General features: G+C 46.4%; 1 protein-coding gene across 1 annotated transcript in view; it reads left to right on the forward strand.

The window, feature by feature from the left end:
* The first annotated feature begins 1,037 nt into the window (after positions 1–1,037).
* magixa (MAGI family member, X-linked a) overlaps positions 1,038–27,763 on the forward strand; it is a 106,589-nt gene continuing 79,863 nt past the window's right edge. The window contains exons 1-4 of the mRNA XM_056274205.1: positions 1,038–1,094; positions 2,210–2,447; positions 25,471–25,587; positions 26,113–26,232. Of these exons, the coding sequence (XP_056130180.1) occupies positions 1,053–1,094; positions 2,210–2,447; positions 25,471–25,587; positions 26,113–26,232 (517 nt within the window). The 5' untranslated portion in view covers positions 1,038–1,052. The remainder of the gene's footprint in view (positions 1,095–2,209; positions 2,448–25,470; positions 25,588–26,112; positions 26,233–27,763) is intronic.

The raw sequence follows: 27,763 nt of genomic DNA on the forward strand, positions 1-27,763 counted from the left end.
TTTATTTATTTGTCTCTCATACTGTCAATGTACTGTTGTTTTGTTGTTGTGCTCTTGTCTTATTGTATTGTACATTTTATGTTGTTGCTGTTGCAGGTTGTGGGAGAGGGTGGGTGGGGTTATATTGGTAATGACCTGTAACTATCGCAAAATCTGAATAAAAATATATTTAAAAATAGTATTATAGTTGTTAAAATGTTAATTTTTGGGCAAAGCCCTCGGTTTACCAGTCAGTCTTCGTTCCAACCCTCACCTATGGTCATGAGCTTTGGGTAGTGACTGAAAGGGTGAGATCACAGATACAAGCGGCTGAAATGAGTTTCCTCCGTAGGGGGTCTGGGCTCAGCCTTAGAGATAGGGTGAGGAGCTCGGACATCCGGAGGGAGCTCGGAGTAGAGCCGCTGCTCCTTCGCATCAAAAGGAGCCAGTTGAGGTGGTTCGGGCATCTGATTGGGATGCCTCCTGGGTACCTCCCTTTGGAGGTTTACCGGGCACGGCCAACTGGGAGGAGACCCCGGGGTAGACCCAGAACTCGCTGGAGGGACTACATGTCCAATCTGGCCTGGGAACGCCTTGGGGTCTCCCAGGAGGAGCTGGAGGGTGTTGCTGGGGAGAGGGAGGTCTGGAGTGCCCTACTTAGCTTGCTGCCACCGCGACCCCACCCTGGAGGAGCGGCTGATGATGAGATGAATGGAAATGTTAATTTTGGTGTCAGTCGTTTCCTAACAGACACACTAACACATGTGGTGCATTAATATCTCAGGTGGGTATAGTTATTTTGACAGAATATAGAGTTTAAAACCCGGCCGTCATGTTGACCGCCCGTGGTGGTTTTAGGAAGGGTTGTTGTAGTTTACACCTGTGAACGTGCTGAAACCGTACACACGACCTACTCTGAAGTCTGATCTTCTCCCACTTCACGACGTTTTTTCAAATCATTTTACACTGACTCCGATTTCCCGTGTGTCAGAAACGTTGCAACAATGAGATTTGCGTCGGTTGTTGCCATGGTAACCCTGTCGACTGTACTTCCTGTCTGCAGGTGAGCCATCATGTCTAGAGCGACGGTGAAGAAGCTGCACTGGCGATCCAAGGTGACACCGAAAACTTTCATTCAAAATGTTTCACTTAAAACATTACTTGGAACTTTTGTTCACAAACTTTCATCATTACTGTTTTTTAATGTTATTCAGAAGTTTTATTTTAACTTATTCAGAAGTTTTATTTTAACTGTTATTCAGAAGTTTTATTTTAACTTATTCAGAAGTTTTATTTTAACTTATTCAGAAGTTTTATTTTAACTGTTATTCAGAAGTTTTATTTTAACTGTTATTCAGAAGTTTTATTTTAACTGTTATTCAGAAGTTTTATTTTGACGTATTCAGAAGTTTTATTTTAACTTGTTCAGAAGTTTTATTTTAACGGTTATTCAGAAGTTTTATTTTAACTTATTCAGAAGTTTTATTTTAACTTATTCAGAAGTTTTATTTTAGCTGTTATTCAGAAGTTTTATTTTAACTTATTCAGAAGTTTTATTTTAACTTGTTCAGAAGTTTTATTTTAACTGTTATTCAGAAGTTTTATTTTAACTTATTCAGAAGTTTTATTTTAACTTATTCAAAAGTTTTATTTTAACTGTTATTCAGAAGTTTTATTTTAACTTGTTCAGAAGTTTTATTTTAACTGTTATTCAGAAGTTTTATTTTAAGTGTTATTCAGAAGTTTTATTTTAACTTATTCAGAAATTTTATTTTAACTTATTCAGAAGTTTTATTTTAACTTATTCAGAAGTTTGATTTCATGTTTGACAGAAGTGGATGGTTGTTTCTTTGTTGTTCATTTCAATACTAGAGCGCTTAGCTCTTCATGGTTGCTCACCTTTTTAATTTATTTACCTTTTTTATTTTATTTTTTATTTTTCAGAATCATTTCCTCTTTAACCTATTTTATACATAAAGGATACCTCTGTATCTATCTATCTGTCTATCTATCCATCTCTCTCTCTCTCTCTCTATCTTTCTCTCTCTCTATCTATCTATCTATCTATCTATCTATCTATCTATCTATCTATCTATCTATCTATCTATCTATCTATCTATCTATCTATCTATCTATCTATCTATCTATCTATCTATCTATCTATCTATCTATCTATCTATCTATCTATCTATCTATCTATCTGTCTATCATCTATCCGTCTGTCTTTCAGGTGCAGGAGAGTTTCGTGCCCCTGGGCGGCAGTTCAGGGGAGCTGGGCGTGGCCATCGGAGGCGGGGCTGACTATGGAGAGTTCCCATTTGTCACAGCAGCCCCTGGGGGTGGGCCCACAGTGGGTGATGTCCTCCTTGAAATTGGGGGAACGCCCGTATTAGGCATGACCCTGGGCGATGTCAGAGGAGTCCTCAACACCTGTCCTCATCCAATCAGAGTCAAGACTGTCTCACCAGGTAGAACTACACAGGACGTACTCCTACACACACACACACACACACCACCTACACCACACACACACACACACACACACCACCTACACCACACACACACCACCTACACCACACACACACCACCTACACCACACACACACACACCACCTACACCACACACACACACACCACTTACATCCCCCCCCCCACACACACACACACACACACCACCTACACCACGCACACACACACACACCACCTACACCACACACACGCCACTTATATCACACACACACACACCACCTACACCACACACACGCCACTTATATCACACACACACACACACACACCACCTACACCACACACACACAAACACGCCACTTATATCACATAGGAGATGTTCGTCAGCTTGTGGGGGTGTGTGGGTGAAGCGGGGGGACCTGGTTTGAGGAGATGTTTGTCAGCTTGTGTGGGTGAAGCGGGGGGACCTGGTTTGAGGAGATGTTTGTCAGCTTGTGGGGGTGTGTGGGTGAAGTGGGGGGACCTGGTTTGAGGAGATGTTTGTCAGCTTGTGGGGGTGTGTGGGTGAAGCGGGGGGACCTGGTTTGAGGAGATGTTTGTCAGCTTGTGGGGGTGTGTGGGTGAAGCGGGGGGACCTGGTTTGAGGAGATGTTTGTCAGCTTGTGGGGGTGTGTGGGTGAAGCGGGGGGACCTGGTTTGAGGAGATGTTTGTCAGCTTGTGGGGGTGTGTGGGTGAAGCGGGGGGACCTGGTTTGAGGAGATGTTTGTCAGCTTGTGGGGGTGTGTGGGTGAAGCGGGGGGACCTGGTTTGAGGAGATGTTTGTCAGCTTGTGGGGGTGTGTGGGTGAAGCGGGGGGACCTGGTTTGAGGAGATGTTTGTCAGCTTGTGGGGGTGTGTGGGTGAAGCGGGGGGACCTGGTTTGAGGAGATGTTTGTCAGCTTGTGGGGGTGTGTGGGTGAAGCGGGGGGACCTGGTTTGAGGAGATGTTTGTCAGCTTGTGGGGGTGTGTGGGTGAAGCGGGGGGACCTGGTTTGAGGAGATGTTTGTCAGCTTGTGGGGGTGTGTGGGTGAAGCGGGGGGACCTGGTCTGAGGAGATGTTTGTCAGCTTGTGGGGGTGTGTGGGTGAAGCGGGGGGACCTGGTTTGAGGAGATGTTTGTCAGCTTGTGGGGGTGTGTGGGTGAAGCGGGGGGACCTGGTCTGAGGAGATGTTTGTCAGCTTGTGGGGGTGTGTGGGTGAAGCGGGGGGACCTGGTTTGAGGAGATGTTTGTCAGCTTGTGGGGGTGTGTGGGTGAAGCGGGGGGACCTGGTTTGAGGAGATGTTTGTCAGCTTGTGGGGGTGTGTGGGTGAAGCGGGGGGACCTGGTTTGAGGAGATGTTTGTCAGCTTGTGGGGGTGTGTGGGTGAAGCGGGGGGACCTGGTTTGAGGAGATGTTTGTCAGCTTGTGGGGGTGTGTGGGTGAAGCGGGGGGACCTGGTCTGAGGAGATGTTTGTCAGCTTGTGTGGGTGAAGCGGGGGGACCTGGTTTGAGGAGATGTTTGTCAGCTTGTGGGGGTGTGTGGGTGAAGCGGGGGGACCTGGTATGAGGAGATGTTTGTCAGCTTGTGGGGGTGTGTGGGTGAAGTGGGGGGACCTGGTCTGAGGAGATGTTTGTCAGCTTGTGGGGGTGTGTGGGTGAAGCGGGGGGACCTGGTCTGAGGAGATGTTTGTCAGCTTGTGGGGGTGTGTGGGTGAAGCGGGGGGACCTGGTCTGAGGAGATGTTTGTCAGCTTGTGGGGGTGTGTGGGTGAAGCGGGGGGACCTGGTCTGAGGAGATGTTTGTCAGCTTGTGGGGGTGTGTGGGTGAAGCGGGGGGACCTGGTCTGAGGAGATGTTTGTCAGCTTGTGGGGGTGTGTGGGTGAAGCGGGGGGACCTGGTCTGAGGAGATGTTTGTCAGCTTGTGGGGGTGTGTGGGTGAAGTGGGGGGACCTGGTCTGAGGAGATGTTTGTCAGCTTGTGGGGGTGTGTGGGTGAAGCGGGGGGACCTGGTTTGAGGAGATGTTTGTCAGCTTGTGGGGGTGTGTGGGTGAGGCGGGGGGACCTGGTTTGAGGAGATGTTCGTCAGCTTGTGGGGGTGTGTGGGTGAAGCGGGGGGACCTGGTTTGAGGAGATGTTTGTCAGCTTGTGGGGGTGTGTGGGTGAAGCGGGGGGACCTGGTTTGAGGAGATGTTTGTCAGCTTGTGGGGGTGTGTGGGTGAAGCGGGGGGACCTGGTTTGAGGAGATGTTTGTCAGCTTGTGGGGGTGTGTGGGTGAAGTGGGGGGACCTGGTTTGAGGAGATGTTTGTCAGCTTGTGGGGGTGTGTGGGTGAAGCGGGGGGACCTGGTTTGAGGAGATGTTTGTCAGCTTGTGGGGGTGTGTGGGTGAAGCGGGGGGACCTGGTTTGAGGAGATGTTTGTCAGCTTGTGGGGGTGTGTGGGTGAAGCGGGGGGACCTGGTTTGAGGAGATGTTTGTCAGCTTGTGGGGGTGTGTGGGTGAAGCGGGGGGACCTGGTTTGAGGAGATGTTTGTCAGCTTGTGGGGGTGTGTGGGTGAAGCGGGGGGACCTGGTTTGAGGAGATGTTTGTCAGCTTGTGGGGGTGTGTGGGTGAAGCGGGGGGACCTGGTTTGAGGAGATGTTTGTCAGCTTGTGGGGGTGTGTGGGTGAAGCGGGGGGACCTGGTTTGAGGAGATGTTTGTCAGCTTGTGGGGGTGTGTGGGTGAAGCGGGGGGACCTGGTTTGAGGAGATGTTTGTCAGCTTGTGGGGGTGTGTGGGTGAAGCGGGGGGACCTGGTTTGAGGAGATGTTTGTCAGCTTGTGGGGGTGTGTGGGTGAAGCGGGGGGACCTGGTCTGAGGAGATGTTTGTCAGCTTGTGGGGGTGTGTGGGTGAAGCGGGGGGACCTGGTTTGAGGAGATGTTTGTCAGCTTGTGGGGGTGTGTGGGTGAAGCGGGGGGACCTGGTCTGAGGAGATGTTTGTCAGCTTGTGGGGGTGTGTGGGTGAAGCGGGGGGACCTGGTTTGAGGAGATGTTTGTCAGCTTGTGGGGGTGTGTGGGTGAAGCGGGGGGACCTGGTTTGAGGAGATGTTTGTCAGCTTGTGGGGGTGTGTGGGTGAAGCGGGGGGACCTGGTTTGAGGAGATGTTTGTCAGCTTGTGGGGGTGTGTGGGTGAAGCGGGGGGACCTGGTCTGAGGAGATGTTTGTCAGCTTGTGTGGGTGAAGCGGGGGGACCTGGTTTGAGGAGATGTTTGTCAGCTTGTGGGGGTGTGTGGGTGAAGCGGGGGGACCTGGTATGAGGAGATGTTTGTCAGCTTGTGGGGGTGTGTGGGTGAAGTGGGGGGACCTGGTCTGAGGAGATGTTTGTCAGCTTGTGGGGGTGTGTGGGTGAAGCGGGGGGACCTGGTCTGAGGAGATGTTTGTCAGCTTGTGGGGGTGTGTGGGTGAAGCGGGGGGACCTGGTCTGAGGAGATGTTTGTCAGCTTGTGGGGGTGTGTGGGTGAAGCGGGGGGACCTGGTCTGAGGAGATGTTTGTCAGCTTGTGGGGGTGTGTGGGTGAAGCGGGGGGACCTGGTCTGAGGAGATGTTTGTCAGCTTGTGGGGGTGTGTGGGTGAAGCGGGGGGACCTGGTCTGAGGAGATGTTTGTCAGCTTGTGGGGGTGTGTGGGTGAAGCGGGGGGACCTGGTCTGAGGAGATGTTTGTCAGCTTGTGGGGGTGTGTTTCTCAGGTCGTCCAGGCAGATGAACTATCGAACTACTGACATGGTGTGAATGGTGGTTCAGTTGTTGACATCCGTCTGATTTGTTTCTTTAAAATCACATTCTCATTAAACCCATCCATCATCCATCCATCCATTCATTCATTCATCCATCCATCCATCCATCCATCCATCCATCTGTCCATTCATTCATTTATCCATCCATCCATCCATCCACCCATCTGTCCATCCATCCATCCATCCATTCATTCATTCATTCATCCATTCATCCATCCATCTGTCCATTCATTCATTCATTCATTCATTCATCCATCCATCCATCCATCCATCCATCCATCTGTCCATTCATTCATCCATCCATCCATTATCCAAACTACGTATCCTGCTCTCAGGGTCGCGGGATGCTGGAGTCTATCCCAGCAGTCATTGGGTGACAGGCGGGGAGACACCCTGGACAGTTGTCATATAAACCACGTTGCCTAAATATCACAGAACAACATAACCCAGGAGTGATGAGGTATGTTAGTGTTGAGTTATGTTAGTGTTGAGTTGTGTTAGTGTTGAGTTGTGTTAGTGGTGAGGTATGTTAGTGTTGAGTTATGTTAGTGTTGAGTTGTGTTAGTGGTGAGGTATGTTAGTGTTGAGTTGTGTTAGTGGTGAGGTATGTTAGTGTTGAGTTATGTTAGTGTTGAGGTATGTTAGTGTTGAGTTGTGTTAGTGGTGAGGTATGTTAGTGTTGAGTTGTGTTAGTGGTGAGGTATGTTAGTGTTGAGTTATGTTAGTGTTGAGGTATGTTAGTGTTGAGTTATGTTAGTGTTGAGTTGTGTTAGTGTTGAGTTGTGTTAGTGGTGAGGTATGTTAGTGTTGAGTTGTGTTAGTGGTGAGGTATGTTAGTGTTGAGTTGTGTTAGTGTTGAGTTGTGTTAGTGGTGAGGTATGTTAGTGTTGAGTTATGTTAGTGTTGAGTTGTGTTAGTGGTGAGGTATGTTAGCGTTGAGGTATGTTAGTGTTGAGTTGTGTTAGTGGTGAGGTATGTTAGTGTTGAGTTGTGTTAGTGGTGAGGTATGTTAGTGTTGAGGTATGTTAGTGTTGAGTTGTGTTAGTGTTGAGTTATGTTAGAGCTGAGTAATGTTATTGAGTTGTGTTAGTGTTGAGGTATGTTAGTGTTGAGTTGTGTTAGTGGTGAGTTGTGTTAGTGTTGAGTTATGTTAATGTTTAGTTATGTTAGAGCTGAGTTATGTTATTGAGTTGTGTTAGTGTTGAGTTATGTTAGTGTTGAGTTGTGTTAGTGTTGAGGTATGTTAGTGTTGAGTTGTGTTAATGTTGAGTTATGTTAGACCTGAGTTATGTTATTGAGTTAAGTTAGTGTTGAGTTGTGTTAGACTTGAGTTATGTTGGTATTTAGTTATGTTATTGTTGAGTTATGTTAGTGTTGAGTTGTGTTAGTCTTGAGTTGTGTTAGTGGGGATGTCTCATAAACTAAGATTTATGTTGAAAGTGATTTTCAAAAGGCTTCCTTAATATCGTCCATTAACCTGTTGTACCCTGACAGTAAACACACTCATGAGACTGTGAAGATGTCTGATACCTGTTGTACCCTGACAGTAAACACACTCATGAGACTGTGAAGATGGCTGATACCTGTTGTACCCTGACAGTAAACACACTCATGAGACTGTGAAGATGGCTGATACCTGTTGTACCCTGACAGTAAACACACTCATGAGACTGTGAAGATGGCTGATACCTGTTGTACCCTGACAGTAAACACACTCATGAGACTGTGAAGATGGCTGATACCTGTTGTAGACTGACAGTAAACACACTCATGAGACTGTGAAGATGGCTGGTACCTGTTGTACCCTGACAGTAAACACACTCATGAGACTGTGAAGATGGCTGATACCTGTTGTACACTGACAGTAAACACACTCATGAGACTGTGAAGATGGCTGATACCTGTTGTACACTGACAGTAAACACACTCATGAGACTGTAAAGATGGCTGATACCTGTTGTACCCTGACAGTAAACACACTCATGAGACTGTGAAGATGGCTGATACCTGTTGTACACTGACAGTAAACACACTCATGAGACTGTGAAGATGGCTGGTACCTGTTGTAGACTGACAGTAAACACACTCATGAGACTGTGGAGATGGCTGATACCTGTTGTAGACTGACAGTAAACACACTCATGAGACTGTGAAGATGGCTGGTACCTGTTGTAGACTGACAGTAAACACACTCATGAGACTGTGAAGATGGCTGATACCTGTTGTAGACTGACAGTAAACACACTCATGAGACTGTGAAGATGGCTGATACCTGTTGTACCCTGACAGTAAACACACTCATGAGACTGTGAAGATGGCTGATACCTGTTGTACCCTGACAGTAAACACACTCATGAGACTGTGAAGATGGCTGATACCTGTTGTACCCTGACAGTAAACACACTCATGAGACTGTGAAGATGGCTGATACCTGTTGTACCCTGACAGTAAACACACTCATGAGACTGTGAAGATGGCTGGTACCTGTTGTAGACTGTCAGTAAACACACTCATGAGACTGTAAAGATGGCTGGTACCTGTTGTACCCTGACAGTAAACACACTCATGAGACTGTGAAGATGGCTGATACCTGTTGTAGACTGACAGTAAACACACTCATGAGACTGTGAAGATGGCTGGTACCTGTTGTACCCTGACAGTAAACACACTCATGAGACTGTGAAGATGGCTGGTACCTGTTGTAGACTGACAGTAAACACACTCATGAGACTGTGAAGATGGCTGATACCTGTTGTAGACTGACAGTAAACACACTCATGAGACTGTGAAGATGGCTGGTACCTGTTGTACACTGACGGTAAACACACTCATGAGACTGTGAAGATGGCTGGTACCTGTTGTAGACTGACAGTAAACACACTCATGAGACTGTGAAGATGGCTGATACCTGTTGTAGACTGACAGTAAACACACTCATGAGACTGTGAAGATGGCTGGTACCTGTTGTACCCTGACAGTAAACACACTCATGAGACTGTGGAGATGGCTGATACCTGTTGTACCCTGACAGTAAACACACTCATGAGACTGTGAAGATGGCTGATACCTGTTGTACCCTGACAGTAAACACACTCATGAGACTGTAAAGATGTCTGGTACCTGTTGTACCCTGACAGTAAACACACTCATGAGACTGTAAAGATGTCTGGTACCTGTTGTAGACTGACAGTAAACACACTCATGAGACTGTGAAGATGGCTGATACCTGTTGTAGACTGACAGTAAACACACTCATGAGACTGTGAAGATGGCTGATACCTGTTGTACCCTGACAGTAAACACACTCATGAGACTGTGAAGATGGCTGATACCTGTTGTACCCTGACAGTAAACACACTCATGAGACTGTAAAGATGTCTGGTACCTGTTGTACCCTGACAGTAAACACACTCATGAGACTGTGAAGATGGCTGATACCTGTTGTAGACTGACAGTAAACACACTCATGAGACTGTGAAGATGTCTGGTACCTGTTGTACCCTGACAGTAAACACACTCATGAGACTGTGAAGATGGCTGATACCTGTTGTACCCTGACAGTAAACACACTCATGAGACTGTGAAGATGGCTGGTACCTGTTGTACCCTGACAGTAAACACACTCATGAGACTGTGAAGATGTCTGATACCTGTTGTACCCTGACAGTAAACACACTCATGAGACTGTGAAGATGTCTGATACCTGTTGTACCCTGACAGTAAACACACTCATGAGACTGTGAAGATGGCTGGTACCTGTTGTACCCTGACAGTAAACACACTCATGAGACTGTGAAGATGTCTGGTACCTGTTGTACACTGACAGTAAACACACTCATGAGACTGTGAAGATGTCTGGTACCTGTTGTACACTGACAGTAAACACACTCATGAGACTGTGAAGATGGCTGGTACCTGTTGTACCCTGACAGTAAACACACTCATGAGACTGTGAAGATGGCTGATACCTGTTGTACCCTGACAGTAAACACACTCATGAGACTGTGGAGATGGCTGATACCTGTTGTACCCTGACAGTAAACACACTCATGAGACTGTGAAGATGGCTGGTACCTGTTGTAGACTGACAGTAAACACACTCATGAGACTGTGAAGATGGCTGATACCTGTTGTACACTGACAGTAAACACACTCATGAGACTGTGAAGATGGCTGATACCTGTTGTAGACTGACAGTAAACACACTCATGAGACTGTGAAGATGGCTGGTACCTGTTGTAGACTGACAGTAAACACACTCATGAGACTGTGAAGATGGCTGGTACCTGTTGTACACTGACAGTAAACACACTCATGAGACTGTGAAGATGGCTGATACCTGTAGTAGACTGACAGTAAACACACTCATGAGACTGTGAAGATGGCTGGTACCTGTTGTAGACTGACAGTAAACACACTCATGAGACTGTGAAGATGGCTGATACCTGTTGTACCCTGACAGTAAACACACTCATGAGACTGTGAAGATGGCCGGTACCTGTTGTACCCTGACAGTAAACACACTCATGAGACTGTGAAGATGGCTGGTACCTGTTGTAGACTGACAGTAAACACACTCATGAGACTGTGAAGATGGCTGATACCTGTTGTACCCTGACAGTAAACACACTCATGAGACTGTGAAGATGGCCGGTACCTGTTGTACCCTGACAGTAAACACACTCATGAGACTGTGAAGATGGCCGGTACCTGTTGTACCCTGACAGTAAACACACTCATGAGACTGTGAAGATGGCTGATACCTGTTGTAGACTGACAGTAAACACACTCATGAGACTGTGAAGATGGCTGATACCTGTTGTACCCTGACAGTAAACACACTCATGAGACTGTGAAGATGGCCGGTACCTGTTGTACCCTGACAGTAAACACACTCATGAGACTGTGAAGATGGCTGGTACCTGTTGTAGACTGACAGTAAACACACTCATGAGACTGTGAAGATGGCTGATACCTGTTGTACCCTGACAGTAAACACACTCATGAGACTGTGAAGATGGCCGGTACCTGTTGTACCCTGACAGTAAACACACTCATGAGACTGTGAAGATGGCTGGTACCTGTTGTAGACTGACAGTAAACACACTCATGAGACTGTGAAGATGGCTGATACCTGTTGTACCCTGACAGTAAACACACTCATGAGACTGTGAAGATGGCCGGTACCTGTTGTACCCTGACAGTAAACACACTCATGAGACTGTGAAGATGGCCGGTACCTGTTGTACCCTGACAGTAAACACACTCATGAGACTGTGAAGATGGCTGATACCTGTTGTACCCTGACAGTAAACACACTCATGAGACTGTGAAGATGGCTGATACCTGTTGTAGACTGACAGTAAACACACTCATGAGACTGTGAAGATGGCTGATACCTGTTGTACCCTGACAGTAAACACACTCATGAGACTGTGAAGATGGCTGGTACCTGTTGTAGACTGACAGTAAACACACTCATGAGACTGTGAAGATGGCCGGTACCTGTTGTACCCTGACAGTAAACACACTCATGAGACTGTGAAGATGGCTGGTACCTGTTGTAGACTGACAGTAAACACACTCATGAGACTGTGAAGATGGCTGATACCTGTTGTACCCTGACAGTAAACACACTCATGAGACTGTAAAGATGGCTGATACCTGTTGTAGACTGACAGTAAACACACTCATGAGACTGTGGAGATGGCTGATACCTGTTGTAGACTGACAGTAAACACACTCATGAGACTGTGAAGATGGCTGGTACCTGTTGTACCCTGACAGTAAACACACTCATGAGACTGTGAAGATGGCCGGTACCTGTTGTACCCTGACAGTAAACACACTCATGAGACTGTGAAGATGGCCGGTACCTGTTGTACCCTGACAGTAAACACACTCATGAGACTGTGAAGATGGCTGATACCTGTTGTAGACTGACAGTAAACACACTCATGAGACTGTGAAGATGGCTGGTACCTGTTGTACCCTGACAGTAAACACACTCATGAGACTGTGAAGATGGCTGATACCTGTTGTAGACTGACAGTAAACACACTCATGAGACTGTGAAGATGGCTGGTACCTGTTGTACCCTGACAGTAAACACACTCATGAGACTGTGAAGATGGCTGATACCTGTTGTACCCTGACAGTAAACACACTCATGAGACTGTGAAGATGGCCGGTACCTGTTGTACCCTGACAGTAAACACACTCATGAGACTGTGAAGATGGCTGATACCTGTTGTAGACTGACAGTAAACACACTCATGAGACTGTGAAGATGGCTGGTACCTGTTGTACCCTGACAGTAAACACACTCATGAGACTGTGAAGATGGCTGATACCTGTTGTACCCTGACAGTAAACACACTCATGAGACTGTGAAGATGGCCGGTACCTGTTGTACCCTGACAGTAAACACACTCATGAGACTGTGAAGATGGCTGGTACCTGTTGTAGACTGACAGTAAACACACTCATGAGACTGTGAAGATGGCTGGTACCTGTTGTACCCTGACAGTAAACACACTCATGAGACTGTGAAGATGGCTGATACCTGTTGTACACTGACAGTAAACACACTCATGAGACTGTGAAGATGGCTGATACCTGTTGTACCCTGACAGTAAACACACTCATGAGACTGTGAAGATGGCTGATACCTGTTGTAGACTGACAGTAAACACACTCATGAGACTGTGAAGATGGCTGATACCTGTTGTAGACTGACAGTAAACACACTCATGAGACTGTGGAGATGGCTGATACCTGTTGTAGACTGACAGTAAACACACTCATGAGACTGTGAAGATGGCTGATACCTGTTGTACCCTGACAGTAAACACACTCATGAGACTGTGAAGATGGCCGGTACCTGTTGTACACTGACAGTAAACACACTCATGAGACTGTGAAGATGGCTGGTACCTGTTGTACACTGACAGTAAACACACTCATGAGACTGTGAAGATGGCTGGTACCTGTTGTACACTGACAGTAAACACACTCATGAGACTGTGAAGATGGCTGATACCTGTTGTAGACTGTCAGTAAACACACTCATGAGACTGTGAAGATGGCTGATACCTGTTGTAGACTGACAGTAAACACACTCATGAGACTGTGAAGATGGCTGGTACCTGTTGTAGACTGACAGTAAACACACTCATGAGACTGTGAAGATGGCCGGTACCTGTTGTACACTGACAGTAAACACACTCATGAGACTGTGAAGATGTCTGGTACCTGTTGTAGACTGACAGTAAACACACTCATGAGACTGTGAAGATGGCCGGTACCTGTTGTAGACTGACAGTAAACACACTCATGAGACTGTGAAGATGGCTGATACCTGTTGTACACTGACAGTAAACACACTCATGAGACTGTGAAGATGGCTGGTACCTGTTGTACCCTGACAGTAAACACACTCATGAGACTGTGAAGATGGCCGGTACCTGTTGTACCCTGACAGTAAACACACTCATGAGACTGTGAAGATGGCTGGTACCTGTTGTAGACTGACAGTAAACACACTCATGAGACTGTGAAGATGGCTGGTACCTGTTGTACCCTGACAGTAAACACACTCATGAGACTGTGAAGATGGCTGATACCTGTTGTACCCTGACAGTAAACACACTCATGAGACTGTGAAGATGGCTGGTACCTGTTGTACACTGACAGTAAACACACTCATGAGACTGTGAAGATGGCTGATACCTGTTGTACCCTGACAGTAAACACACTCATGAGACTGTGAAGATGGCTGATACCTGTTGTAGACTGACAGTAAACACACTCATGAGACTGTGAAGATGGCTGATACCTGTTGTAGACTGACAGTAAACACACTCATGAGACTGTGGAGATGGCTGATACCTGTTGTAGACTGACAGTAAACACACTCATGAGACTGTGAAGATGGCTGATACCTGTTGTACCCTGACAGTAAACACACTCATGAGACTGTGAAGATGGCCGGTACCTGTTGTACACTGACAGTAAACACACTCATGAGACTGTGAAGATGGCTGGTACCTGTTGTACACTGACAGTAAACACACTCATGAGACTGTGAAGATGGCTGGTACCTGTTGTACACTGACAGTAAACACACTCATGAGACTGTGAAGATGGCTGATACCTGTTGTACACTGACAGTAAACACACTCATGAGACTGTGAAGATGGCTGATACCTGTTGTAGACTGACAGTAAACACACTCATGAGACTGTGAAGATGGCTGGTACCTGTTGTACCCTGACAGTAAACACACTCATGAGACTGTAAAGATGGCTGATACCTGTTGTACCCTGACAGTAAACACACTCATGAGACTGTGAAGATGGCTGGTACCTGTTGTACCCTGACAGTAAACACACTCATGAGACTGTGAAGATGGCTGGTACCTGTTGTAGACTGTCAGTAAACACACTCATGAGACTGTGAAGATGGCTGATACCTGTTGTAGACTGACAGTAAACACACTCATGAGACTGTGAAGATGTCTGGTACCTGTTGTACCCTGACAGTAAACACACTCATGAGACTGTGAAGATGGCTGATACCTGTTGTACCCTGACAGTAAACACACTCATGAGACTGTGAAGATGGCTGGTACCTGTTGTACCCTGACAGTAAACACACTCATGAGACTGTGAAGATGTCTGATACCTGTTGTACCCTGACAGTAAACACACTCATGAGACTGTGAAGATGTCTGATACCTGTTGTACCCTGACAGTAAACACACTCATGAGACTGTGAAGATGGCTGGTACCTGTTGTACACTGACAGTAAACACACTCATGAGACTGTGAAGATGGCTGGTACCTGTTGTACCCTGACAGTAAACACACTCATGAGACTGTGAAGATGGCTGATACCTGTTGTACCCTGACAGTAAACACACTCATGAGACTGTGGAGATGGCTGATACCTGTTGTACCCTGACAGTAAACACACTCATGAGACTGTGAAGATGGCTGGTACCTGTTGTAGACTGACAGTAAACACACTCATGAGACTGTGAAGATGGCTGATACCTGTTGTACACTGACAGTAAACACACTCATGAGACTGTGAAGATGGCTGATACCTGTTGTAGACTGACAGTAAACACACTCATGAGACTGTGAAGATGGCTGGTACCTGTTGTAGACTGACAGTAAACACACTCATGAGACTGTGAAGATGGCTGGTACCTGTTGTACACTGACAGTAAACACACTCATGAGACTGTGAAGATGGCTGATACCTGTAGTAGACTGACAGTAAACACACTCATGAGACTGTGAAGATGGCTGATACCTGTTGTACCCTGACAGTAAACACACTCATGAGACTGTGAAGATGGCTGGTACCTGTTGTACACTGACAGTAAACACACTCATGAGACTGTGAAGATGGCTGGTACCTGTTGTAGACTGACAGTAAACACACTCATGAGACTGTGAAGATGGCTGATACCTGTTGTACCCTGACAGTAAACACACTCATGAGACTGTGAAGATGGCCGGTACCTGTTGTACCCTGACAGTAAACACACTCATGAGACTGTGAAGATGGCTGGTACCTGTTGTAGACTGACAGTAAACACACTCATGAGACTGTGAAGATGGCTGATACCTGTTGTACCCTGACAGTAAACACACTCATGAGACTGTGAAGATGGCCGGTACCTGTTGTACCCTGACAGTAAACACACTCATGAGACTGTGAAGATGGCCGGTACCTGTTGTACCCTGACAGTAAACACACTCATGAGACTGTGAAGATGGCTGATACCTGTTGTAGACTGACAGTAAACACACTCATGAGACTGTGAAGATGGCTGATACCTGTTGTACCCTGACAGTAAACACACTCATGAGACTGTGAAGATGGCCGGTACCTGTTGTACCCTGACAGTAAACACACTCATGAGACTGTGAAGATGGCTGGTACCTGTTGTAGACTGACAGTAAACACACTCATGAGACTGTGAAGATGGCTGATACCTGTTGTACCCTGACAGTAAACACACTCATGAGACTGTGAAGATGGCCGGTACCTGTTGTACCCTGACAGTAAACACACTCATGAGACTGTGAAGATGGCTGGTACCTGTTGTAGACTGACAGTAAACACACTCATGAGACTGTGAAGATGGCTGATACCTGTTGTACCCTGACAGTAAACACACTCATGAGACTGTGAAGATGGCCGGTACCTGTTGTACCCTGACAGTAAACACACTCATGAGACTGTGAAGATGGCCGGTACCTGTTGTACCCTGACAGTAAACACACTCATGAGACTGTGAAGATGGCTGATACCTGTTGTACCCTGACAGTAAACACACTCATGAGACTGTGAAGATGGCTGATACCTGTTGTACCCTGACAGTAAACACACTCATGAGACTGTGAAGATGGCTGGTACCTGTTGTAGACTGACAGTAAACACACTCATGAGACTGTGAAGATGGCTGGTACCTGTTGTACACTGACAGTAAACACACTCATGAGACTGTGAAGATGGCTGGTACCTGTTGTACCCTGACAGTAAACACACTCATGAGACTGTGAAGATGGCTGGTACCTGTTGTAGACTGACAGTAAACACACTCATGAGACTGTGAAGATGGCTGATACCTGTTGTACCCTGACAGTAAACACACTCATGAGACTGTAAAGATGGCTGATACCTGTTGTAGACTGACAGTAAACACACTCATGAGACTGTGGAGATGGCTGATACCTGTTGTAGACTGACAGTAAACACACTCATGAGACTGTGAAGATGGCTGGTACCTGTTGTACCCTGACAGTAAACACACTCATGAGACTGTGAAGATGGCCGGTACCTGTTGTACCCTGACAGTAAACACACTCATGAGACTGTGAAGATGGCCGGTACCTGTTGTACCCTGACAGTAAACACACTCATGAGACTGTGAAGATGGCTGGTACCTGTTGTACCCTGACAGTAAACACACTCATGAGACTGTGAAGATGGCTGATACCTGTTGTAGACTGACAGTAAACACACTCATGAGACTGTGAAGATGGCTGGTACCTGTTGTAGACTGACAGTAAACACACTCATGAGACTGTGAAGATGGCTGGTACCTGTTGTACCCTGACAGTAAACACACTCATGAGACTGTGAAGATGGCTGATACCTGTTGTACCCTGACAGTAAACACACTCATGAGACTGTGAAGATGGCCGGTACCTGTTGTACCCTGACAGTAAACACACTCATGAGACTGTGAAGATGGCTGATACCTGTTGTAGACTGACAGTAAACACACTCATGAGACTGTGAAGATGGCTGGTACCTGTTGTACCCTGACAGTAAACACACTCATGAGACTGTGAAGATGGCTGATACCTGTTGTACCCTGACAGTAAACACACTCATGAGACTGTGAAGATGGCCGGTACCTGTTGTACCCTGACAGTAAACACACTCATGAGACTGTGAAGATGGCTGGTACCTGTTGTAGACTGACAGTAAACACACTCATGAGACTGTGAAGATGGCTGGTACCTGTTGTACCCTGACAGTAAACACACTCATGAGACTGTGAAGATGGCTGATACCTGTTGTACACTGACAGTAAACACACTCATGAGACTGTGAAGATGGCTGATACCTGTTGTACCCTGACAGTAAACACACTCATGAGACTGTGAAGATGGCTGATACCTGTTGTAGACTGACAGTAAACACACTCATGAGACTGTGAAGATGGCTGATACCTGTTGTAGACTGACAGTAAACACACTCATGAGACTGTGGAGATGGCTGGTACCTGTTGTACACTGACAGTAAACACACTCATGAGACTGTGGAGATGGCTGGTACCTGTTGTACACTGACAGTAAACACACTCATGAGACTGTGGAGATGGCTGATACCTGTTGTAGACTGACAGTAAACACACTCATGAGACTGTGAAGATGGCTGATACCTGTTGTACCCTGACAGTAAACACACTCATGAGACTGTGAAGATGGCCGGTACCTGTTGTACACTGACAGTAAACACACTCATGAGACTGTGAAGATGGCTGGTACCTGTTGTACACTGACAGTAAACACACTCATGAGACTGTGAAGATGGCTGATACCTGTTGTACACTGACAGTAAACACACTCATGAGACTGTGAAGATGGCTGATACCTGTTGTACACTGACAGTAAACACACTCATGAGACTGTGAAGATGGCTGATACCTGTTGTAGACTGACAGTAAACACACTCATGAGACTGTGAAGATGGCTGGTACCTGTTGTACCCTGACAGTAAACACACTCATGAGACTGTGAAGATGGCTGGTACCTGTTGTAGACTGTCAGTAAACACACTCATGAGACTGTGAAGATGGCTGATACCTGTTGTAGACTGACAGTAAACACACTCATGAGACTGTGAAGATGGCTGGTACCTGTTGTAGACTGACAGTAAACACACTCATGAGACTGTGAAGATGGCCGGTACCTGTTGTACACTGACAGTAAACACACTCATGAGACTGTGAAGATGGCTGGTACCTGTTGTAGACTGACAGTAAACACACTCATGAGACTGTGAAGATGGCCGGTACCTGTTGTAGACTGACAGTAAACACACTCATGAGACTGTGAAGATGGCTGATACCTGTTGTACACTGACAGTAAACACACTCATGAGACTGTGAAGATGGCTGGTACCTGTTGTACCCTGACAGTAAACACACTCATGAGACTGTGAAGATGGCCGGTACCTGTTGTACCCTGACAGTAAACACACTCATGAGACTGTGAAGATGGCTGGTACCTGTTGTAGACTGACAGTAAACACACTCATGAGACTGTGAAGATGGCTGGTACCTGTTGTACCCTGACAGTAAACACACTCATGAGACTGTGAAGATGGCTGATACCTGTTGTACCCTGACAGTAAACACACTCATGAGACTGTGAAGATGGCTGGTACCTGTTGTACACTGACAGTAAACACACTCATGAGACTGTGAAGATGGCTGATACCTGTTGTACCCTGACAGTAAACACACTCATGAGACTGTGAAGATGGCTGATACCTGTTGTAGACTGACAGTAAACACACTCATGAGACTGTGAAGATGGCTGATACCTGTTGTAGACTGACAGTAAACACACTCATGAGACTGTGGAGATGGCTGATACCTGTTGTAGACTGACAGTAAACACACTCATGAGACTGTGAAGATGGCTGATACCTGTTGTACCCTGACAGTAAACACACTCATGAGACTGTGAAGATGGCCGGTACCTGTTGTACACTGACAGTAAACACACTCATGAGACTGTGAAGATGGCTGGTACCTGTTGTACACTGACAGTAAACACACTCATGAGACTGTGAAGATGGCTGGTACCTGTTGTACACTGACAGTAAACACACTCATGAGACTGTGAAGATGGCTGATACCTGTTGTACACTGACAGTAAACACACTCATGAGACTGTGAAGATGGCTGATACCTGTTGTAGACTGACAGTAAACACACTCATGAGACTGTGAAGATGGCTGGTACCTGTTGTACCCTGACAGTAAACACACTCATGAGACTGTAAAGATGGCTGATACCTGTTGTACCCTGACAGTAAACACACTCATGAGACTGTGAAGATGGCTGGTACCTGTTGTACCCTGACAGTAAACACACTCATGAGACTGTGAAGATGGCTGGTACCTGTTGTAGACTGTCAGTAAACACACTCATGAGACTGTGAAGATGGCTGATACCTGTTGTAGACTGACAGTAAACACACTCATGAGACTGTGAAGATGGCTGGTACCTGTTGTAGACTGACAGTAAACACACTCATGAGACTGTGAAGATGGCCGGTACCTGTTGTACACTGACAGTAAACACACTCATGAGACTGTGAAGATGGCTGATACCTGTTGTAGACTGTCAGTAAACACACTCATGAGACTGTGAAGATGGCCGGTACCTGTTGTACCCTGACAGTAAACACACTCATGAGACTGTGAAGATGGCCGGTACCTGTTGTACCCTGACAGTAAACACACTCATGAGACTGTGAAGATGGCTGATACCTGTTGTACACTGACAGTAAACACACTCATGAGACTGTGAAGATGGCCGGTACCTGTTGTAGACTGACAGTAAACACACTCATGAGACTGTGAAGATGGCTGGTACCTGTTGTACCCTGACAGTAAACACACTCATGAGACTGTGAAGATGGCTGATACCTGTTGTAGACTGACAGTAAACACACTCATGAGACTGTGAAGATGGCTGATACCTGTTGTACACTGACAGTAAACACACTCATGAGACTGTGAAGATGGCTGGTACCTGTTGTACCCTGACAGTAAACACACTCATGAGACTGTGAAGATGGCTGGTACCTGTTGTACCCTGACAGTAAACACACTCATGAGACTGTGAAGATGGCTGGTACCTGTTGTACCCTGACAGTAAACACACTCATGAGACTGTGAAGATGGCTGGTACCTGTTGTAGACTGACAGTAAACACACTCATGAGACTGTGAAGATGGCTGATACCTGTTGTACCCTGACAGTAAACACACTCATGAGACTGTGAAGATGGCTGGTACCTGTTGTAGACTGACAGTAAACACACTCATGAGACTGTGAAGATGGCTGATACCTGTTGTACCCTGACAGTAAACACACTCATGAGACTGTGAAGATGGCTGGTACCTGTTGTAGACTGACAGTAAACACACTCATGAGACTGTAAAGATGGCTGGTACCTGTTGTACCCTGACAGTAAACACACTCATGAGACTGTGAAGATGGCTGGTACCTGTTGTACCCTGACAGTAAACACACTCATGAGACTGTGAAGATGGCTGATACCTGTTGTACACTGACAGTAAACACACTCATGAGACTGTGAAGATGTCTGGTACCTGTTGTAGACTGACAGTAAACACACTCATGAGACTGTGAAGATGGCTGGTACCTGTTGTAGACTGACAGTAAACACACTCATGAGACTGTAAAGATGGCTGGTACCTGTTGTACCCTGACAGTAAACACACTCATGAGACTGTGAAGATGGCTGGTACCTGTTGTAGACTGACAGTAAACACACTCATGAGACTGTGAAGATGGCTGGTACCTGTTGTACCCTGACAGTAAACACACTCATGAGACTGTGAAGATGGCTGGTACCTGTTGTACCCTGACAGTAAACACACTCATGAGACTGTAAAGATGGCTGGTACCTGTTGTACCCTGACAGTAAACACACTCATGAGACTGTGAAGATGGCTGGTACCTGTTGTAGACTGACAGTAAACACACTCATGTGACTGTGAAGATGGCTGGTACCTGTTGTACCCTGACAGTAAACACACTCATGAGACTGTGAAGATGGCTGGTACCTGTTGTACACTGACAGTAAACACACTCATGAGACTGTGAAGATGGCTGGTACCTGTTGTACACTGACAGTAAACACACTCATGAGACTGTGAAGATGGCCGGTACCTGTTGTACACTGACAGTAAACACACTCATGAGACTGTGAAGATGGCTGATACCTGTTGTACCCTGACAGTAAACACACTCATGAGACTGTGAAGATGGCTGGTACCTGTTGTACACTGACAGTAAACACACTCATGAGACTGTGAAGATGGCTGGTACCTGTTGTACCCTGACAGTAAACACACTCATGAGACTGTGAAGATGGCTGATACCTGTTGTACACTGACAGTAAACACACTCATGAGACTGTGAAGATGGCTGATACCTGTTGTAGACTGACAGTAAACACACTCATGAGACTGTGAAGATGGCTGATACCTGTTGTACACTGACAGTAAACACACTCATGAGACTGTGAAGATGGCTGATACCTGTTGTACACTGACAGTAAACACACTCATGAGACTGTGAAGATGGCTGATACCTGTTGTACCCTGACAGTAAACACACTCATGAGACTGTGAAGATGTCTGGTACCTGTTGTACCCTGATAGTAAACACACTCATGAGACTGTGAAGATGGCTGATACCTGTTGTACACTGACAGTAAACACACTCATGAGACTGTGAAGATGGCTGATACCTGTTGTACACTGACAGTAAACACACTCATGAGACTGTGAAGATGGCTGATACCTGTTGTACACTGACAGTAAACACACTCATGAGACTGTGAAGATGGCTGATACCTGTTGTACCCTGACAGTAAACACACTCATGAGACTGTGAAGATGGCTGATACCTGTTGTACACTGACAGTAAACACACTCATGAGACTGTGAAGATGGCTGATACCTGTTGTAGACTGACAGTAAACACACTCATGAGACTGTGAAGATGTCTGGTACCTGTTGTACACTGACAGTAAACACACTCATGAGACTGTGAAGATGGCTGATACCTGTTGTACCCTGACAGTAAACACACTCATGAGACTGTGAAGATGGCTGGTACCTGTTGTAGACTGACAGTAAACACACTCATGAGACTGTGAAGATGGCTGGTACCTGTTGTAGACTGTCAGTAAACACACTCATGAGACTGTGAAGATGGCTGGTACCTGTTGTAGACTGACAGTAAACACACTCATGAGACTGTGAAGATGGCTGGTACCTGTTGTAGACTGTCAGTAAACACACTCATGAGACTGTGAAGATGGCTGATACCTGTTGTAGACTGACAGTAAACACACTCATGAGACTGTGAAGATGGCTGATACCTGTTGTACCCTGACAGTAAACACACTCATGAGACTGTGAAGATGGCTGGTACCTGTTGTACCCTGACAGTAAACACACTCATGAGACTGTGGAGATGGCTGATACCTGTTGTACCCTGACAGTAAACACACTCATGAGACTGTGAAGATGTCTGGTACCTGTTGTAGACTGTCAGTAAACACACTCATGAGACTGTGAAGATGTCTGATACCTGTTGTACCCTGACAGTAAACACACTCATGAGACTGTGAAGATGGCTGGTACCTGTTGTAGACTGACAGTAAACACACTTATGAGACTGTGAAGATGGCTGGTACCTGTTGTAGACTGACAGTAAACACACTCATGAGACTGTGGAGATGGCTGATACCTGTTGTACACTGACAGTAAACACACTCATGAGACTGTGAAGATGGCTGATACCTGTTGTAGACTGACAGTAAACACACTTATGAGACTGTGAAGATGGCTGATACCTGTTGTAGACTGACAGTAAACACACTCATGAGACTGTGAAGATGGCTGATACCTGTTGTACCCTGACAGTAAACACACTCATGAGACTGTGAAGATGGCTGATACCTGTTGTAGACTGACAGTAAACACACTCATGAGACTGTGAAGATGGCTGATACCTGTTGTACACTGACAGTAAACACACTCATGAGACTGTGAAGATGGCCGGTACCTGTTGTACACTGACAGTAAACACACTCATGAGACTGTGAAGATGGCTGATACCTGTTGTACCCTGACAGTAAACACACTCATGAGACTGTGAAGATGGCTGGTACCTGTTGTACACTGACAGTAAACACACTCATGAGACTGTGAAGATGGCTGGTACCTGTTGTACCCTGACAGTAAACACACTCATGAGACTGTGAAGATGGCTGATACCTGTTGTACACTGACAGTACACACACTCATGAGACTGTGAAGATGGCTGATACCTGTTGTACACTGACAGTAAACACACTCATGAGACTGTGAAGATGTCTGGTACCTGTTGTACACTGACAGTAAACACACTCATGAGACTGTGAAGATGGCTGATACCTGTTGTACCCTGACAGTAAACACACTCATGAGACTGTGAAGATGGCTGGTACCTGTTGTAGACTGACAGTAAACACACTCATGAGACTGTGAAGATGGCTGGTACCTGTTGTAGACTGTCAGTAAACACACTCATGAGACTGTGAAGATGGCTGGTACCTGTTGTAGACTGACAGTAAACACACTCATGAGACTGTGAAGATGGCTGGTACCTGTTGTAGACTGTCAGTAAACACACTCATGAGACTGTGAAGATGGCTGATACCTGTTGTAGACTGACAGTAAACACACTCATGAGACTGTGAAGATGGCTGATACCTGTTGTACCCTGACAGTAAACACACTCATGAGACTGTGAAGATGGCTGGTACCTGTTGTACCCTGACAGTAAACACACTCATGAGACTGTGAAGATGTCTGGTACCTGTTGTAGACTGTCAGTAAACACACTCATGAGACTGTGAAGATGTCTGATACCTGTTGTACCCTGACAGTAAACACACTCATGAGACTGTGAAGATGGCCGGTACCTGTTGTAGACTGACAGTAAACACACTTATGAGACTGTGAAGATGGCTGGTACCTGTTGTAGACTGACAGTAAACACACTCATGAGACTGTGGAGATGGCTGATACCTGTTGTACACTGACAGTAAACACACTCATGAGACTGTGAAGATGGCTGATACCTGTTGTAGACTGACAGTAAACACACTTATGAGACTGTGAAGATGGCTGATACCTGTTGTAGACTGACAGTAAACACACTCATGAGACTGTGAAGATGGCTGATACCTGTTGTAGACTGACAGTAAACACACTCATGAGACTGTGAAGATGGCTGATACCTGTTGTACCCTGACAGTAAACACACTCATGAGACTGTGAAGATGGCTGATACCTGTTGTAGACTGACAGTAAACACACTCATGAGACTGTGAAGATGGCTGATACCTGTTGTAGACTGACAGTAAACACACTCATGAGACTGTGAAGATGGCTGGTACCTGTTGTAGACTGACAGTAAACACACTCATGAGACTGTGAAGATGGCTGGTACCTGTTGTAGACTGACAGTAAACACACTCATGAGACTGTAAAGATGGCTGATACCTGTTGTACCCTGACAGTAAACACACTCATGAGACTGTGGAGATGGCTGATACCTGTTGTAGACTGACAGTAAACACACTCATGAGACTGTGAAGATGGCTGATACCTGTTGTACACTGACAGTAAACACACTCATGAGACTGTGAAGATGGCTGGTACCTGTTGTAGACTGTCAGTAAACACACTCATGAGACTGTGGAGATGGCTGATACCTGTTGTACACTGACAGTAAACACACTGATGAGACTGTAAAGATGGCTGATACCTGTTGTAGACTGACTGATGTGTGTGACACGAGGCTGCTGTTGTGTGTCTGCAGGCTCGTCTCTGTGTAAGGACCTGCGTCTGTACCTCAGCAAGTGTTTCACCCCTGGTAGCATGGACAGTCAGCTGCAGCAGCTCATCAGAGAGAACCTCTACCTGCGCGCTGTGCCTTGTAGGTACCCCCCCCCGCACACACACACACACACACACACACACACACACACACACACACACACACACACACACACACACACACACACACACACACACACACACACACACACACACACACACACAGGAGTGTTTTCATATTTTCTGTGAAGCACTGTGTGAGTAAGCTGTACTCGGCATACAAAATGTTTTCAGTGTCACTCCAAGTCAACAGGCCTTCAGTCTCGGTAAAGACATCTTCTGCTCCAGAGCAATAGAAATGTATTTGTGGAGTGACTAAAGACATAAAACATCTGTTCAACATAACCTGACAAACATGTGGTGGGCTCTGTATTGCCAGTCCTGCTGTCGTTGTCACAAGTTCCCACATTAGAAGACTACAGGGACTTCTGGTGGTTCTTCTGCCAGCCTTGATGACATGTTGAATATTCCGTTAAAATGTTATGTAGGACTGACATCATGTACTACAACACAGATGACAGGATTTCTGTCACCTAGTGATGATGTCATCATATGTCATCTGCAGGTACGACCAGACAGCCGCGGGATGGAGAGATATCAGGTGTGGATTACAACTTTGTCTCCATAGAGGAGTTTTTCTCTCTGGAGGAGTCGGGTGCTCTGCTGGAGAGCGGCAAGTTCAAAGGTCAGACACAAACTCCTAAAATGTACATTATATCCTCAATTATCATCTACTATGACAACTACTGCTAGTTAAATACAACAACAACAACTACTACTACTAGTTCTACTACTTATGGACAGCCGTTTGAGCATTTATTCCATATCCCTGATATCAGAAGTCAGTTTCCTCCACTAGTTTGGTCTGTGTCAGCACTAGTTTGGTCTGTGTCAGCACTAGTTTGGTCTGTGTCAGCACTAGTTGGACAGTCGGTCACACTAGTTTGTTGTTATGTCATAATAGTTGAACAAAAACTCTTACTAGTCATTCTTTTTCAGCAAGTATTGGCACTTTTGTCCAACTAGTGCCAACAGAGGCCTTCCTAATGACGCTGTACTAGTAACACCAAAGTCCCAACTAGTCAGCTTTTTGACACACTAGTGGCCCTATGGACCAAGCTAGTAACGCTGGAAGTCTTACTAGTTCATAATTGTTTTTACTGAGACGGCAGCCATGACGGTTAGCATGGTAGCCTTTAGCCAATGCTGTGTTCTACAGTCATTCGCAGACAGTGCAGCTTCCCCTGCTGACCAAAATGTTGTGTTGGTCTGAATTGTGTTCAGTTCATTACTTTATGTTGGAGGTGGATGAGCTTATTTCCCATATGAAGGTCCAACTGCTCAGTATTTAATCAGAAGAATCACTAAATTCTAGATCAGTGAACTCTGAACTCCTTACTGTCCAAAAAGGCCTCTCAGATGTGCTCCGTTGGGCCTGCTAGCTGCTCCAGGGTCCACGTTAAGGTCAAAGGGTAATCGAGCACTTGCTGTACTGGCACCTCAGCTTAGGAGCAGTCTTCCAGTTAGCATTCGATCTGCTGACACTGTTTCTGCTTTTAAAGCCTGTCTTAGGACACACTTCTACACATGAGTCCTCCCGCCTGACCGCTGGTCGGTTTACGTGATGCAGCTCTGCTGTGCAGCCGCCTGATTCAAGTTTGTTTTAATAGCTTCACTAATTCTACCTCTTGCATGATGTATTTTTCAATTTCTTTTATCTCTTCTTTTCCATCTTCCTACGCCACTTCCGGTGTGGGAAGATGGCGGCGTGAATTCACATTTGCGGCAGCCTCACACAGTACCAAAATTCAAACTCAGTTTCCATGCAGTGTCTTTGTCCACGTCTGCATCTAAGTTTTGTCTTCCTTTGATGGCTGGGAGAGCTGGCGCTGGATCGGCTGGGAGAGCGGGGCAGGCTAAGCTAACTGCTAGCCCATGCAGACCGGCAGTTCCGGTAACACCGAGGGCGGTCTGGTGGCGGCCTCACCCGGCGTTGGCTGGTGTTTTTAATGTCGTTGTGAGGAGTGCGGGGAGGTGTGTCAAGAGTGTCTGGCTGGGGGATCTGGTGCTGGATCGGCTGGGACAGCGGGGCAGGCTAAGCTAACTGCTAGCCCATGCAGACCGGCAGTTCCGGTAACACCGAGGGCAGGCTGGTGGTGGCTTCATCTGGCGTTGACTGTGGTGTTTTGATGTCGTCGTGAGGAGTGCGGGGAGGT

Source organism: Lampris incognitus, chromosome 2, assembly GCF_029633865.1.
Source record: "Lampris incognitus isolate fLamInc1 chromosome 2, fLamInc1.hap2, whole genome shotgun sequence".
NCBI classification, from domain to species: Eukaryota; Metazoa; Chordata; class Actinopteri; order Lampriformes; family Lampridae; genus Lampris; species Lampris incognitus.